This window comes from Otolemur garnettii, unplaced genomic scaffold, assembly GCF_000181295.1.
Source record: "Otolemur garnettii isolate 467f Iridium unplaced genomic scaffold, OtoGar3 scaffold00262, whole genome shotgun sequence".
NCBI lineage: Eukaryota > Metazoa > Chordata > Mammalia > Primates > Galagidae > Otolemur > Otolemur garnettii.
In genome coordinates, this window is record NW_003852657.1 from 639418 (window position 1) to 654728 (window position 15311).

At 39.9% G+C, this 15311-nt stretch overlaps 1 protein-coding gene and 1 non-coding gene across 2 annotated transcripts; both read left to right on the forward strand.

The window, feature by feature from the left end:
• The first annotated feature begins 8350 nt into the window (after nt 1-8350).
• Nucleotides 8351-12506, forward strand: LOC100965918 (phosphomannomutase 2-like). The gene is made up of 2 exons (XM_003802840.1): nt 8351-8596; nt 12105-12506. Exons 1-2 carry the CDS (start codon nt 8351-8353, stop codon nt 12504-12506), a joined length of 648 nt encoding a protein of 215 aa, XP_003802888.1.
• Nucleotides 12507-14635: 2129 nt separating this feature from the next.
• Nucleotides 14636-14770, forward strand: LOC111722487. The gene has a single exon (XR_002771283.1). It is a non-coding gene; the product is annotated as a small nucleolar RNA SNORA2/SNORA34 family (small nucleolar RNA).
• Nucleotides 14771-15311: the final 541 nt, after the last annotated feature.

Sequence of the window (15311 nt, forward strand, 5' to 3'; positions counted from 1 at the left end):
TGTACCCTAGAAGTGCGCATTAATGTACATAGTTACCGTTCAATAAAAAAAAAAAAAAAAAGAAGGAACCTACTGAAAATAGATCAGATGCAACAGAAAGGTGATGTGACCCAGAGAAGTGATGGCAGGCAAGAAGTGCAGGAGAGAGACTTGAGGAATACTTACTTTACGGACCAGGAAGAAGAAAAGAGGAACGTTCCTGAAGGAAAAGGGCCCTCACACGGTGAACAGTTATCACAGCATCATGTTGAAATGCTCAGAGCACTATGGCTTTACCACTCACAGTATTTACTACATCAAGTTCTCACTGCAACCCTGTGGTGTCCTGGTCCCTGCTTCCAAGAATCAGGACACTGCAGCTCAGACTGAGATTTTCCCAGCTCACAGGTTGCAAGGGTAAACTGGAGACTTGAAACCAGGCCTTCTGACTGTATAAGTTTCCATTTTACCCTCTGTCCTCCGTACCTTTTGTGATATAACCAGGGTTATCTTGGAGGAGGCAAAGATTATGTGAACTGTTGAATCCTAGGAAGTTTGGTGGAACAAAAGACGGCTCAAAAAAATCCCAGGGGCTGGTCCTAACCTAATTTAAGCCTGACTCAGAAAGAAAATTTTTAAAAGGTCATATAAATCCTGATAGTATTATAATAACATTTCTTCATAACCTGCATAGAAATGGTCAGGGTGGGTTTCTGCTACTACTAAGTTTAGAGTCCCGGCCATCATTTGCAATCCCAAATATGGCTCAATACCTCAGGGTATAGACTGTGTTTCAGCAGGTGAGGGGGCAGTGGTGAGTGTGTGTATATCTCCTAACATTCTCCAGTGTGAAACATGCATCCCTCTTTCTCATTTTCCTATCTATACACATATTCCTAGGGTTCCCACGGGCTATAACTGCTCCCAAGCAAATTTCTCCCAGTCTAACAGAACCTGGCTCTCCCTAGGCAGTTAGCTGAGAGCAAAAACAACCTCAGGAAACTATCATATGCTAAAGCAAGCCCCTTCACAGCCCTCAGGCCTCAGGGACATAATGATGGAGATTGGGAGTAGAGCAGAACTCCAAGTTATCTATCTGTAGTCTCCAAATATATTTTATCAGACCATTTATAATTAATATTATCAGGACTTGGAATCATTAGACCCTCAAAATCACAACATCAATATTTTTCTGTGCTTTGTGATTCTAATTTGAAGTCATTTCTAATTTATTTTACTCCAATCTCTTAGTAATGGCTCCCAACCGTGGGGAAAAGCACCCCATCTTGTTATCCCTGAACTTTCTCCCTCCTGTGCTCCCCCTGAAACCCAGTGTCACCCCTCTCTCAGGCCCCCAAATTAATTTCTTCTCATTCTCTGAACCCCATGGTCATATTCTTCTGAAAGATTACATGGAGTATCCCTTAGCATTCTGGAACCTTTCTGGGTATTGAGCTTTTGCAATAAAGAACCAATTCTTGCATCAGTGAGAAATTTGAGTGTGTGGAAAGATTTTTCTCAAGTACATTTTGGCCTTAAAAAGGAAGTGCATGTTTATTAAACTACTTAGCTGTCCATAATAATTTAATTTTTATAACATTATTTAACTTGATTGTTCTTCATTTATTAATTGATTTTATATCAGTATTCTCCTTCCCTCTCTTACCCACTCTCTTTTCTCCTTTCTAAAAGATACATATTAATTATGATCTCTAGCCCTGGTTGCCTCAAAAATGGATTAGAAGACTTCTTCAACTGTTAAATTACCTCTTGTTCCTAAAGGGAAACAAATTGAAATATTTACATCTACAGCCATCTTGACACAATTTTGAAAGAAGATATTAAATTGTGCTGTGATTCTAAGATAAATTGTGTGAGAACTAACTTCCTCGACAGCTCTGATTCAGGTCTCCCAAAATGTCGCACGCTATGACTCATGCTTCCTTCTGGAAATGACGAAACTTCCTCACCACCATGATCTAATCTGTCTGCTTTTGGTCCACTGTACTCTCAGGAAGCGATTGGTCTTATGTTATTTTTTTTCCATAGTGGGCAAGGAAAACCAATCTTTTGTTTTTCCAAAGGGAGAAACACACACACGCAAATCAAAGAATGACACACTGAAATTTTTGAAAATTAATACCACACAGAGAATCCCCATCCTGCAAACCCCTGAAAAATAAATAAATGATGTTTAAGGATTACAAAAACAAAAGGGAACTGACTTTTTAATTATTTATGCTCTGATGGCTCTTTTTTTAGGTTTACTTTTCTAAGGAAAAAAGGATGTGGTAACTTTGCAAAGGTAATGTTTGTTAGTAGTCAAAGTAATCTTAAAGACCTTGGATTTTGTAAGTAGCTAATAATCAGTGATGAAGAGCACTGATCCATTTCCCAGAGTGATGGCATTCCCTGTGTCTCTAAAGAGATGTTTAAGGGAAGAGCTATGTTGAGGGAAGAGGAGAGGAAAAAGAAGAATGAGGAAAGGAAGGAAGGGGCAATTGCCAACAATATTTTGTCCCAGTGCAATTTTCTGTAGACTGTCCCATAGCATCCTCAAAGATAAATGTATCTGTATCTTATAATGTATAATCAAGGACTCAATAAAAATACTATTTATTGGAGTAGAAAAAGTACTCAGAATATAAACTCAGTGTAGAAATGTACCACATAGTGAATAAGAATTTATTTTGAAGGTAAGAATTTTTAGATCAGAAGCTTAAGAACATTTTTCTATTTTCCTAGCTATAATAAGTTAAAATTTGATAAATGCATTAGGGTTATATATGTTATGTTTGTAAAATAAAGAATGGCATGCATATCTATTTGAATAGCCTTACATTTGTTGTCTCAAAGGGTGGTCTTTAAACATGATGATTGACAAGGAAAAAATTCCCTTACATGCTCCATATCTTTTATTTTCCTCATAAGCCTATAAGCATCAGTCCTGAGTTCTATTCCCAGGTCTACTACTTGGTTATTATGGACTAGTAATTTCATTGAAAATGGGAGGGTGGATCAGATTACCAAAAACCCTTCCAATTTGAAATTCTATGACCTGGGATTTTGTCTACCTCCATGGAATCTCTCCTCTTTTCAAGAGGAGACACTAAAATGTTGTTGTTGTTGTTGTTGTTTTTGGCCAGGGCTGGGTTTGAACCCACCACCTCTGGCATATGGGGCCAGCTCCCTACTCCTTTGAGCCACAGGCACCATTCAACACTAGAATGTTTTTCTTGCTCCTGTTTACAGCTCTTAACTATGAGCTGGGAACACCAATGGCTCTGCCAAGCCTAACTTCTAAGAGATAAGGCCAAGGAACCATGTACTCTTCGCACCTACCCCTCTCTGCTGCAGATCAGCTGTACCCTGGCATCAATCTAGGAGAGGTGAGCTTTGCCAGGGCCTAATGTCAAGATTTTTATGCTTTTCTTTGATCACTATTGATTTCCATTTCTTTCACATGATTTTATGAGGTGGTAGGTGAAGCTCCATTTGTCAGATATGTTTATATATGTTTGGTGTATGCTTATATCACTGTGCTGAGCACTGTGGATAGAACAAAATCATGTTTGTATGAACTCAGGAGCAATTGTGCAATTGTGCTTTTGATTAAGGAGGCAAAAGGACCCACAATAGTTCCCTATCAACTGACAATAGTCTCTAAAGTTTCATTAGTAATGATTCTTTTTTTAAGTCTTCTATGATTTTTGGACTTTGAGAGTAATCTATTAAAGAGAAATTCTTTAAATATATTTGGAAGGAGGGAGAAGCCCACCTAATGGCTCAAGGAATGGGCTGAAGAGAAGAAAGACCTGGGGAGGGGTAAAAAGACATCAGAAAGAGACTGGTATAATTAACAAGGGAAGTGAAGAAAGGTTCCTAAGAGGTTAATGTTTACAGAAAATCAAAATTTCAAATGACTACATTAAGCTAAGATCTACATTCTGATTGTAGTCCATTATCAGTTGCTCAGCTGGCTAGCAAACACTGAGCTCTTGTCATGTACTGGGCACTCTTCTAGGTGCTGGAGATATAGCAATGAGCATAATAAGCCTATACTAAAAGAACTTAATGTCTAGAGCAGAAGGAAAGGGAGGGGCAGAAGGCAGGAAAGAAGGAGGTAATTTTCAGAGCTTAATTATGACCAACCACTAAGAAAAAGATAAAGAAAGTACAGTTTGTGAATGGTGAGGGCAAGAGGAGCTACTGTAGTTGAGGTGGTCAGAGAAGGATTTTCTAAAAGGTAATATTTAAGCTGGGGCTTGAATAATGAGATACACATTAGAGTAGATATTTGGTGGAAGAATTTTGAGTTGAAAGAATAGCAAATGCAGAGACCCTCAAGGGTTGCTTCAGGATCAAAAAGAAGGCCAGTGTGACTGGAGCACAGTGGATAAGGGTAAAAAGTGATAAGGCATGGGCCAAAGAGGTAGTCAGGGGCTAGCTCATTCAGGGACAGCTGATATCATCATCATCATCATCATCATCATCATCATCATCATCATAGCACAGTGCTAACCACTTTCTAAGGATTTTCTTCCTTACTCCTCACATCTACCTCATGAGATTTCTTTCCAGGGGTCACACAGCCAATGGTAGGTGCTAGAGAGGGGCATGAGCCCACAGGGGCCTGACTCCCAAACTGACTCTAGTTCTCAAACATTTTACTGCATTGGCATACCAAAGAAACAGGAGTCCTCAAATACCTTATATGGCATACACAAAATGAAGCATGCCCAGTATCATCATCCAATTTAAAGTCTAGAAAGCACCATGGAAGTAATGCTCTTTAAAAGTCCATGTAAGAATGGAGAACAGTGCCTAGGAGTACACTCTGTATGGCTGCTTTGGCTACTTCCTGTGGGTAGAATGTTGTCTCCCTTTCTTCATCCATCCAGGATCCCTCATATCAGCCAACACCACCAAATATGTTGCTGAATTCACTCTGAAATCATTTTAGGACAACTTGAAGGCACTAGAGATACTTAAAAGAAACTTATAATGTTAACTGGCTGAACTGTCATCTTTAGATCTCGTGGAAATTTGCAGTGTGGTTGGTATAATGGGCAGAATAATACCTCCAAAAATTGTCTATGTCCTAATCTCTGAAATCTATGGATGTGTTACCTTATATGTCAAAAGGGGCCTTGGAGAGGTGATTATATTACAGATTTTGAGATGAGGAGATTAGCATTGATTATCAAAGTGAGTCCAATGTAATCACAAGGGTCCTTACAAGAGGGAAGCAAGAGAGTTAGTGTCAGAGTGATTTGATATGAAGAGCACTCGACCCACTACTGCTGACTTTGAAGATGGAGGAAGGGGCCACAGGCCAAGGAATGCAGGAAGTTTCTAAAAGCTGGGAAAGGCAGGGGAGTGGATTCTCCCCCTCAGAACATCTAGAAGGAACCATTCCTGCTGACACCTTGACTTTAGCCTAATTAGACTGATTTTGTACTTCTGACCTTCAAAACCATAAGATAAATTGGTATTGTTTGGGGTGACTAAGTTCGTGGTAATTTGTTATAGCAGCAATAGGAAACTCAGACAATTGGCTTAATCAGTAATAACACATGCTAGTTGAATGTTCTGTCATAAAAATCACATGACAAAACTTGAGGAAAATTTTCGGTTTGTGCCTTACAACTTTGTTTCTTAAATTTATGCACTGATTTCTGCATTGATTCATTTAGGTGTTATAAAGAGGTATGCCCCCATACTCTTACCACAGTTATTTTGATTTCTTCTGCAACATCCGATATTTGTCACTTCCTGTATCTCAGGGCACTGTTATGAAAAGGAAAAATAGCAAAATCAAAAACCAAAATCCATCTGTGTGCAAAAGTATTTGAGTTCTATTTTAGAGAATGTGCCATGTATCAGTCCCGTATCTGTTCTGTGAAGGGCATGACAAAAGATGGCCACTTTTATCTGTGTCCCATGAATAGAATTTTGTGAAAATACAGGATTTTCTTTGTATTCCAGCGTCATGTACATGGATGCATTTATGGAGTACAATGTACTGATTTGATATACAATGTGGAATGCCTATATCCAACTGATTAGCATAACCATTACCTCACTTATTTGTTGTCGTAAGACATTTATACTCTATTCTGAATAGTTTTGAAATGTACCATTGCATTATGCACATTAGCTGAGGTCCCACCAAATACCCTCCCTCCTCATGCCCTCCCCCTCCCCTCTCCCTCCTATTCCCTCCTTCTTTCTGGAACATAGTTATGTTTTACCATTCACGTGAATGTATAGGTGATTATTTCATAGTAGTTTTGAGTATATTAGATACTTTACTAAGAAGAATATATTCTAGCTCCATCCAGGTAAACATAAAAGATATGAAGTCTCCATCTTTTTATGGCTGCATAGTATTCCATGGTATACATATGCCACAATTTGTTAATCCATTCATGAGTTGATAGGCATTTGGGCTGCTTCCATGACTTGGGAATTATGAATTGGGCTGCAGTAAACATTCTGGTTGAAATGTCTTTGTTGTAAAATGATTTTTGATCATCTGGGTATATATCTAGTAGAGGAATTGCAGGATCAAGGTTGTGTTTATAACAGAAGAGAAAATTATATCGATCTTTCAATGTCAGTTGTTTAATTTTTTTTTTTTGGTGCATGAAGGCAATTTAGTCAATTATTTAACTTGAAAACAAAAGTTTTATATCATAACAAAAATCCTTGTGCTTGTTATGCTTCTAATTCAAAAAAGCTGAAAAACTTTTTTTTACAGGACATTAAACTACTGTATCTGCTACCAAGTATTATGTTGAAAAGAAATCCACAGTGTGCATTTCACCCAATATCTTCATTTGATGTGGATAATTACTCTCAAATTATTTAATTATCTTGTCTAAGAATATTAACTTCTCATCTGTTTGGTTTGTTTCTGTAGCAACCATAGTTTCAGAGCTTCAATAAATGTTAGTGAAGCTCCAGCTAATAGGAACTGGAACACATATCCAGACTTAGAAGTTGGGCAGCCCAGCCCTGTTCATAAAAATGGACCCCAATAGGTCTGTTCCTCATGCCAGGAAAAGAGAACCTTTCAATATCCTTTTAGGGACATATAGGACCTTACAGGGACTCAGGGAGGATTCATTTTAACTTAGCAAACCACCTGATCCCAACCACACATGTTTGAAGGATGTTTTCTCTGATGACAGCTAGGATTAAGTGATCTCCCTCAGATTTCCCCCAAACCTATCTAGGAGTCTGCAGCTCCACCTTAAAGGCCATGATATTTAGTGAATGAATGAGTGTCGCATCATAAGATCTGTCAGCATATAAACGGTTATGATTTAATAAAGAAAAAAATAAACTTCTCTTTTCTTTGAAACAGGAAGCAGGAAAAGAAACTAAAATGAAGGTGTAAATATGGAACATTTTTAGGACTGCAAAAAAAAAAAAAAGAAACCCTGCATGCATACAATTTCTCAGTATTACAGATATTTAAATGGATCATTTTAGAACATGCAACACAACCTTTAATCAAAATATTCTGTATTTGCTTTTCTTTTCTTCATTCTCCACAATTGAAATACAACAAGCATAATTTTTTTAGTGGATTACTGCCTTGTAAATCAGTGATACTGTTGCTGTTTCTTACTCTGTATATCAACTTGCTTAATAAAGATACAATATTCTTTAGGGTTAGCAGTATGTTGAAAAACTGATCAATACTTACATGCTAAATAAAATACACCCAATCCAGAAGTTTCCACCAAATCCAGGAACATTTTTTAAAAGGCTTTTTAAATGGTCAAGGTACATTAAACCTAAAATTGAAAAGTCACTAAAAGGTTCCTAGATACTCAGATTGTCAATGAAGTATAATTCCCTCTGGAAGATGTGTGGGAGACAGAAAGATATCAGTGCCAATTTTCTGCACAAATATTCTTAGGAATGGTGGAGGGCTGTTTTGGGAGGTAGGCCATTTAACATCAGAAATAACAACATGAAGGCTATAGGTTGGTCTGGGCCATAAGCACATTATTTATAGCCTGTGCAATGTGTTAAAACATTTAAAATTACTTGCCATTACTCAAAAAAACAGTATTATTTGGATTTCCTGCTTCTCTTCAATATCTGACCCCCAGTGCCATATTGCCTCATGGTGACAGCTGACAGGAGTTGCCAGTGGCTGCCATCAGACTCCCTGGGCCAACTTCACTAATTTGTACTCCCTGCCTGGCCTGTGGGCTTGTGGGTTTGTAAAGCTGGCTTAGTGTGTGGGAAAATCTGGCTATTGCATCTCTGGTAATTTGGGAGCTGTCATGTCTGCTGATTGCTCCCATATCTAAGAATGCTTATTCCTGAGATGCAGGCAGAAACCATGATCATGGCGGCACCAGCCCCAGCACTCTGCCTCTTTTTACGTAGATGGGACCATGACAGCTCCATGGCAGTGGTTGAGAAATATGATTATGCGTTTCCAGAAAATGGAATGGTAGCATACAAAGATGACAAGCTCTTGTGTAAACAGAATATTCAGAGTCACCTGGGTGAGGCTCTAATCCAAGATTTAATCAACTGCGGTATAAGGTACATCGCAAAAATTAAACTCCTAGACTCAAGCTACCAAAACGTGTGGGATACTGCAAAGGCAGTTCTGAGAGGAAAATTTACTGCTTTAGATGCCTACATTCGAAAAACAGTAAGAGAGCACATCAACAAACTCACAAGCCACCTTATGGAATTGGAAAAAGAAGAACAATCTAAGTCTAAACTCAGCAGAAGAAAAGAAATATCCAAAACTAAATCAGAGATCAATGAAATTGAAAACAAAAGAATCATTCAGAAAATTAATGAAACAAGGAGTTGGTTTTTTGAAAAAATAAATAAAATAGATAAGCCCTTGGCCAGACTAACTGGAAATAGAAAAGTAAAATCTCTAGTAATCTCAGTAAAAAATGATAAAGGGGAAATAACTGATGACACAGAGATACAAGAGATCATCTCTAAATACTACCAGAAACTCTATGCCCAGAAATTTGATAATGTGAAGGAAATGGATTAATATTTGGAATCACACCCTCTCCCTAGACTTAGCCAGGAAGAAATAGAGCTCCTGAACAGACCAATTTCAAGTAAGCACTGAGATCAAAGAAACAATAACAAATCTGCCAACAAAAAAATGCCCTCATCCAGATAGCTTTACACAGAATTCTATCAAACCTTCAAAGAAGAGCTTATTCTTATACTGTAGAAATTATTCCCAAAAATTGAGGAGGAAGGAATCTTCCTCGACACGTTCTATGAAGCAAATATCACCCTGATACCAAAACCAGGAAAAAACACAACTAAAAAGGAGAATTTCTGACCAATTTCACTAATGAATATAGATGCAAAAATTTTCAACAAAATCCTAGCCAATAGATTACAGCTTATCATCAAAAAAATCATACATCATGAGCAAGTAGGTTTCATCCCAGGAATGCAAGGCTAGTTTAACATACACAAGTCCATAAACGTTATTCACTGTATTAACAGAAGCAAAAACAAAGACCTTATGGTCCTCTCAATAGATGCAGAAAAAGCATTCAATAAAATCCAGCATCCTTTTCTAATTAGAAAACTGAAGAATGTAGGCACACATGGCACATTTGTTGAACTGATCGAAGCTATCTATGACAAATGCACAGCTAATCTTTTACTGAATGGAGTAAAACTGAAAGCTTTTCCACTTAGAACTGGAACCAGACAAGGTTGTCCTTCCTCTGTCACTATTATTCTTCAACCTAGTGCTGGAAGTTTTAGCCAATACAATTAGGCAAGACAAGGAAATAAATGGCAACCAAATGGTTGCAGAGGAGGTCAAACTCTCCCTCTTTGTTGATGATATGATCTTAGAGAACCCCAAAGACTCAACGACAAGACTCCTGGAAGTCATCAAAACATACAGTAATGTCTCAGGATGTAAAATTAATGTCCACAAGTCAGTAGCCTTTGTATACGCCAACAACAGCGAAGATGAGAGGCTAATTAAGAACACAACTCCATTCACCATAAAGAAAATGAAATACCTAGGAATATACCTAACAAAAAAGATGAAGGACCTCTATAAAGAAAATTATAAAACCCTAAGAAAGGAAATAGTAGAGAATATTAACAAATGGAAGAACATACCATGCTCATGGCTGGGAAGAATCTGTTAAAATGTCTATACTTCCGGCTCGGTGCCTGTGGCTCAAGCGGCTAAGGCGCCAGCCACATACACCTAAGGTGGCGGGTTCGAATCCCCAGCCCGGGCCCGCCAAACAACAATGATGGCTGCAACCAAAAAAATGGCCAGGCGTTGTGGCGGGCGCCTGTGGTCCCAGCTACTTGGGAGGCAGAGGCAGGAGACTCGCTTGAGCCCAGGAGTTGGAGGTTGCTGTGAGCGTGATGCCATGGCACTCTACCCAGGGGGATAGCTTGAGGCTCCATCTCAAAAAAAAAAAAAAAAAAAAAAAAAGTCTATACTTCCCAAAGCAATCTACCAATTCAGTGCTATCCCTATTAAAATACCAATGTCATACTTTCAAGACTTGGAAAAAATGATTCTGTGTTTTGTATGGAACCAGAAAAAAACCCATATAGCTAAGGCATTTATTAGTAATAAAAACAAAGCTGTGGGCATCAGCATAATAAATTTTAGGCTGTACTACAAAGCCATAGTGGTCAAGACAGCACGGTACTGGCACAAAAATAGAGACATAGACATTTGGAATTGAATAGAAAACCAGGAAATGAAACTAACATCTTACAACCACCTAATCTTTGATAAACCAAACAGGAGCATACCTGGGGGAAAAGACTCCCTATTCAATAAATGGTGTTGAGAGAACTGGATATCTACATGTAAAAAACTGAAACTGGACCCACACCTTTCTCCACTCACAAAAATTGATTCAAGATGGATAAAGGACTTAAATTTAAGGCATGAAATGATAAAAATCCTCAAAGAATGCATAGGAAAAACACGGGAAGATATCAGCCTGGAGAAAGACTTCATGAAGAAGACTGCCTTGGAAATTGCAACAATAACAAAAATAAACAAATGGAACTTAAGTAAACTGAAAATCTTCTGTACAGCTAAGGAGACAACAACCAAAGCAGATAGACAACCTGCACAGTGGAAAAGAATATTTGCATATTTTGAATCAGACAAAAGCTTGATAACTAGGATCTATAGAGAACTCAAATTAATCCACATGAAAAAAGCCAACAATCCTATATATCAATGGGCAAGAGACATGAATAGAACCTTCTCTAAAGAAGACAAATGAATGGCTAACAAACATATGAAAAAATGCTCATCATACCTAATTATTAGAGAAACGCAAATCAAAACCACCCTGAGATACCATCTAACCCCAGCAAGAATGGCCCACACCACAAAATCTCAAAACTGCAGATACTGGCATGGATGTGGAAAGAAGGGAACACTTTTACACACTACTGGTGGGACTGCAAACTAATACAATTGGAAGGAAGTTTGGAGAACCCTCAAAGAACTCAAGCTAGACCTCCCATTTGATCCTGCAATCCAATTACTGGGCATTTACCCAGAAGGAAAAAAATCCTAAATTCTTTTATCATAAGGACACTTGCAGTAAAATATTTATTGCAGCTCAATTTACAATCATCAAAATGTGGAAACAGCCTAAATGCCCACCAACCCAGGAATGGATTCACAAGCTGTGGTATATGTACACAATGGAATACTATTCAGGCATTTAAAAAACGGAGGCTTTACAGCCTTTGTATTAACCTGGATGGAAGTGGAACACATTATTCTAGTAAAGCATCACAAGAATGAGAAGCATGACTCCTATGTATTCAATTTTGATATGAGGACAATTATTGACAATTAATGACACAGTGGGGGCAGGGGAAGGAGAGGGCAGAGAGAGAAAGAAGGAGGAAGTGGTGGGGGAAGGAAGAGCAGAGAGAGGGAAGGAGGGAAGGGGGTCAGGTCTTGTTGTGTGACAAACCTTTTAGGGGCAAGACATTATCATAAGAGGGACTTTACCTAAAAAATGCAATCAGCGTAACCTGGTTTCTTGAATCCTCAATGAATCCCCAACAGCGAAAAAACAATTAAACTCAAGAAGAAGAGGGGTACTTTCATTGAATTCCACAATGGGATGTTAATTGTGTCCCCTATTAGTAGGAGCTGTAGCCAGGAAGAACGCATTGAGTTCTATGAAGTCAATAAAAAAGAAACTATAAGACAAAAATTTGTAGCTGATCTACGGAAAGAATTTGCAGGAAAAGGCCTCACATTTTCCATAGGAGGCCAGATCAGCTTTGATGTCATTCCTGATGGATGCAACAAGAGGTATTGCCTGACACACCTGGAAAATGATGGTTATAAGACCATTTATATCTTTGGAGACAAAACCATGCCAGGTGGCAATGACCACAAGATCTTCACAGACCCAAGAACCGTGGGCTACAGCGTGACAGTGCCTGAGGACACATGCAGGATCTGTGAGGGGCATTTCTTCTGATGGGGCAAGGGGGGTTCCTGGATACTTGTTGGATGAAGCTTAGGGCCCTCCCACATGCTCACACCCCCTTCTTCCCCAGCTGGGTCCTGTGCCACTGCCCTGATCACACATGGTCTAGACCTCCAAAGCCTCAGAGAAATTGCCCTCCACCCCCAATGCTAAGAGTAGCTGGGAGAGAGAAGAAAATACTCTGAGAATGGCTCAAAGGACTACCTCCAGCAAAATATTTCATGCCCCAGCCTTCCCAGACTAAGACCTGCAACTTCCCCACTATTCTACGGTGCTGCAGAAAAAATCAACATGCCCAGACCCTCCCAGTTTACGGGCCTTGTGAAAATGTAAGAGGTGTTAGTGTTTGGACCCCTGTGTCAACACCAAGAAGGAAGATATGAAAAAAAAAAAATAACCAACAAAAACAAAAAGGAGGATCTGGTGATGACAGAAAAAGGACAAGCCATCTGCCGTGACCTACCCTGTGACAGACGTTAGAAACACTCCCTGAAATGAAGCTCCTTCCTGCATCAGCTGGAGGTGGCTGTTGCTGTGGGAGGCAGAATGAAGCAGGGGCTACAAGTACTGTTTTCCAAGCTGCTCCTGTTGGCAAGGCTAAGGCCTACCTAACAGGTGACTGGCCCACAACTCAGGCCAGCGCTGTGCTCCCTGCACTTCAAGTGGCCTGCTTTTCCATGACTATCAAGATGGGTGGAAATAGGAATCAGCAACCCTGCAGAGAATTGGCCCTGGCAGAATGTTTCATCCCTGGAGAGTTCAGAGAAGCCCACTTGGGAGTTCTAACTTCACCAAAAGGACCTTCTCATCAGACCTGGCTGGGTTTCCCAGAGGCACTCACCCCTAGTTTCTCAGGGATGGGGGAAGAGCCTGGCTAGGTGTAAGAACGAACACCTTGGTCCCCTCAGCCACTTTTACTAACTGCAGCTGGGCTTGCAGCTCTCACTCCTCCTTTCTATGCTCTGCAAGCTCTTTAGGAAACTGGAAGGGGGTTCACAGGCCTTGTTCAGAAGACAGTGGAAGAGAACTAAAGAAATGGTTGACATGTTGCTTTTGGGATGTAGAAATGCTGGGACCCTCGTACCCTCTGAAGACCGGTGCTGGGGTGGCCTGGTCTCTGCTGGGTGCTGCCTGCCTGAGCCTGGCTGATCTGCACTTCCCACCACCCGCCGCCCAGCTGGGCCCCTCCAGACTGCCCGGCCAGACTGGTAGGAGCCCTCATCTCAGAGATCCCTAAAACATGGCTGTCCAGTGGTGTCTTTCTGTGTTGCATTTCACAAACGATACTGTAATGACCTTTCAGAATGAAAAGTAGCACACTAAAGTAATTTTATTTCCTATCTCTAATTGATTACTTTTTCCTCCTTTGATTGGTGAGTGAGTGGTTAAGTGAAAGATTCGCAATTGTAACTTAGATTCTGGAAGGCCTTCTAGATCCAAGAGCCCCTCTTTCTTTGCTCTGGTATTTCTGTGATGTTAGGAGCCACTTACTCTGTCCAAATGTTTCACATCCCTGTTCCAGACACACAGAACCCCTCTCCAATGCTTTCCTGCCCACTCACATCAACATCCACAATCCCCTAGACGTTTTCTTACTGTGTCAAATCATGATTACCAAGTCTTACTCAAACCAGTGTTTTTTGAAATTTTTTTATTGTTTTATTTTTTGACTTTGCCTTAATATCATTTATTTATTTTTTTTATTAAATCATAACTGTATACATTAATGCATTTATGGGGTACAATGTGCTGATTTCATATACAATTTGTTTTTTTATTTTTTTATTTTATTACGTCAAATACACATAGATCATGAATACATTTTTGCATATGTGGGGTACAATGTGCTGATTTTTTTTATACAATCTGACATGGTTACATTAGTCTAATCAACATAGCTTTCACCTCATTTACTTGATTATTGTACCAAAACATCTATGTTCTACACTTCATAGATTTGACTCTTGACCTTCCCTGAAACTCACTGCCTGAGGCTTCTGGCCAGGCCAACATCCTTCCCCAGTTCCCACAGAGGCCACTTCAGACTCTCACAGACCCCTGAGCCCATCTCACCATTCCCCACTCCTTCCCTCTGCACTGCCAGAATGTCCTCCACGTGGTTGGCCTTGAATAAAGCCCAGCAGTTTGCTGACACTTAGTTTCAAGCAGGAGCCTAAAAAATTATTGTTCTGTGGTTTGTAGGCCACTTCAGAACTTTGGAATTGTAATGGTCATTTCATTAGAAAGAAACATCTGGGATGAGTGCAGTGGCTCATGCCTGTAATTGTAGCACTCCAGGAGGCCAAGGTGGGTGGATCCCTTGAGCTCAGGAGTTAAGAACAGCCTGACCAACAGCAAGAGCAAGACCCTGTCCCTGCCAAAAATAGAAAAATTAAGCATTGTGTGGCAGGTGACTGTCATCCTAGCTATTTTGGAGGCTGAGGGAAGAGGATTGCTGAAACCTACAAGTTTGGGGTTGCTGTGAGCTACCATGCCATGGCACTCTACCCAGGGCAATGGAGTGAGACTCTTTTCTCCAAAAAAAAGGAAAAAGGCTTGGGGCCCACAGCACAGTGGTCACAGTGCCACCTACATACACTGAGGGTAGTGGGTATGAACCTGGCTCAGGCTAGCTAAACAATAACAACTGCATCAAAAAAATAGCCAGGAATTGTGGCAGGTGACTGTAGTCATAGCTATTTGGGAGGCTGAGGCAAGAGAATCACTTAATACCAAGAGTTGGAGGTTGCTATGAGCTGTAATGTCACAGCACTCTACCGAGGGCAAAAAAAAAAG

Coding starts and splice junctions, on each gene's coding strand:
- LOC100965918 (XM_003802840.1), top strand. CDS start 8,351: ATGGCGGCACCAGCCCCAGCACTCTGCCTCTTTTTACGTAGATGGGAC. Junction 8,597..12,104: donor TAGACTCAAGCTACCAAAAC/GTGTGGGATACT, acceptor ATTAAACTCAAG/AAGAAGAGGGGTACTTTCAT.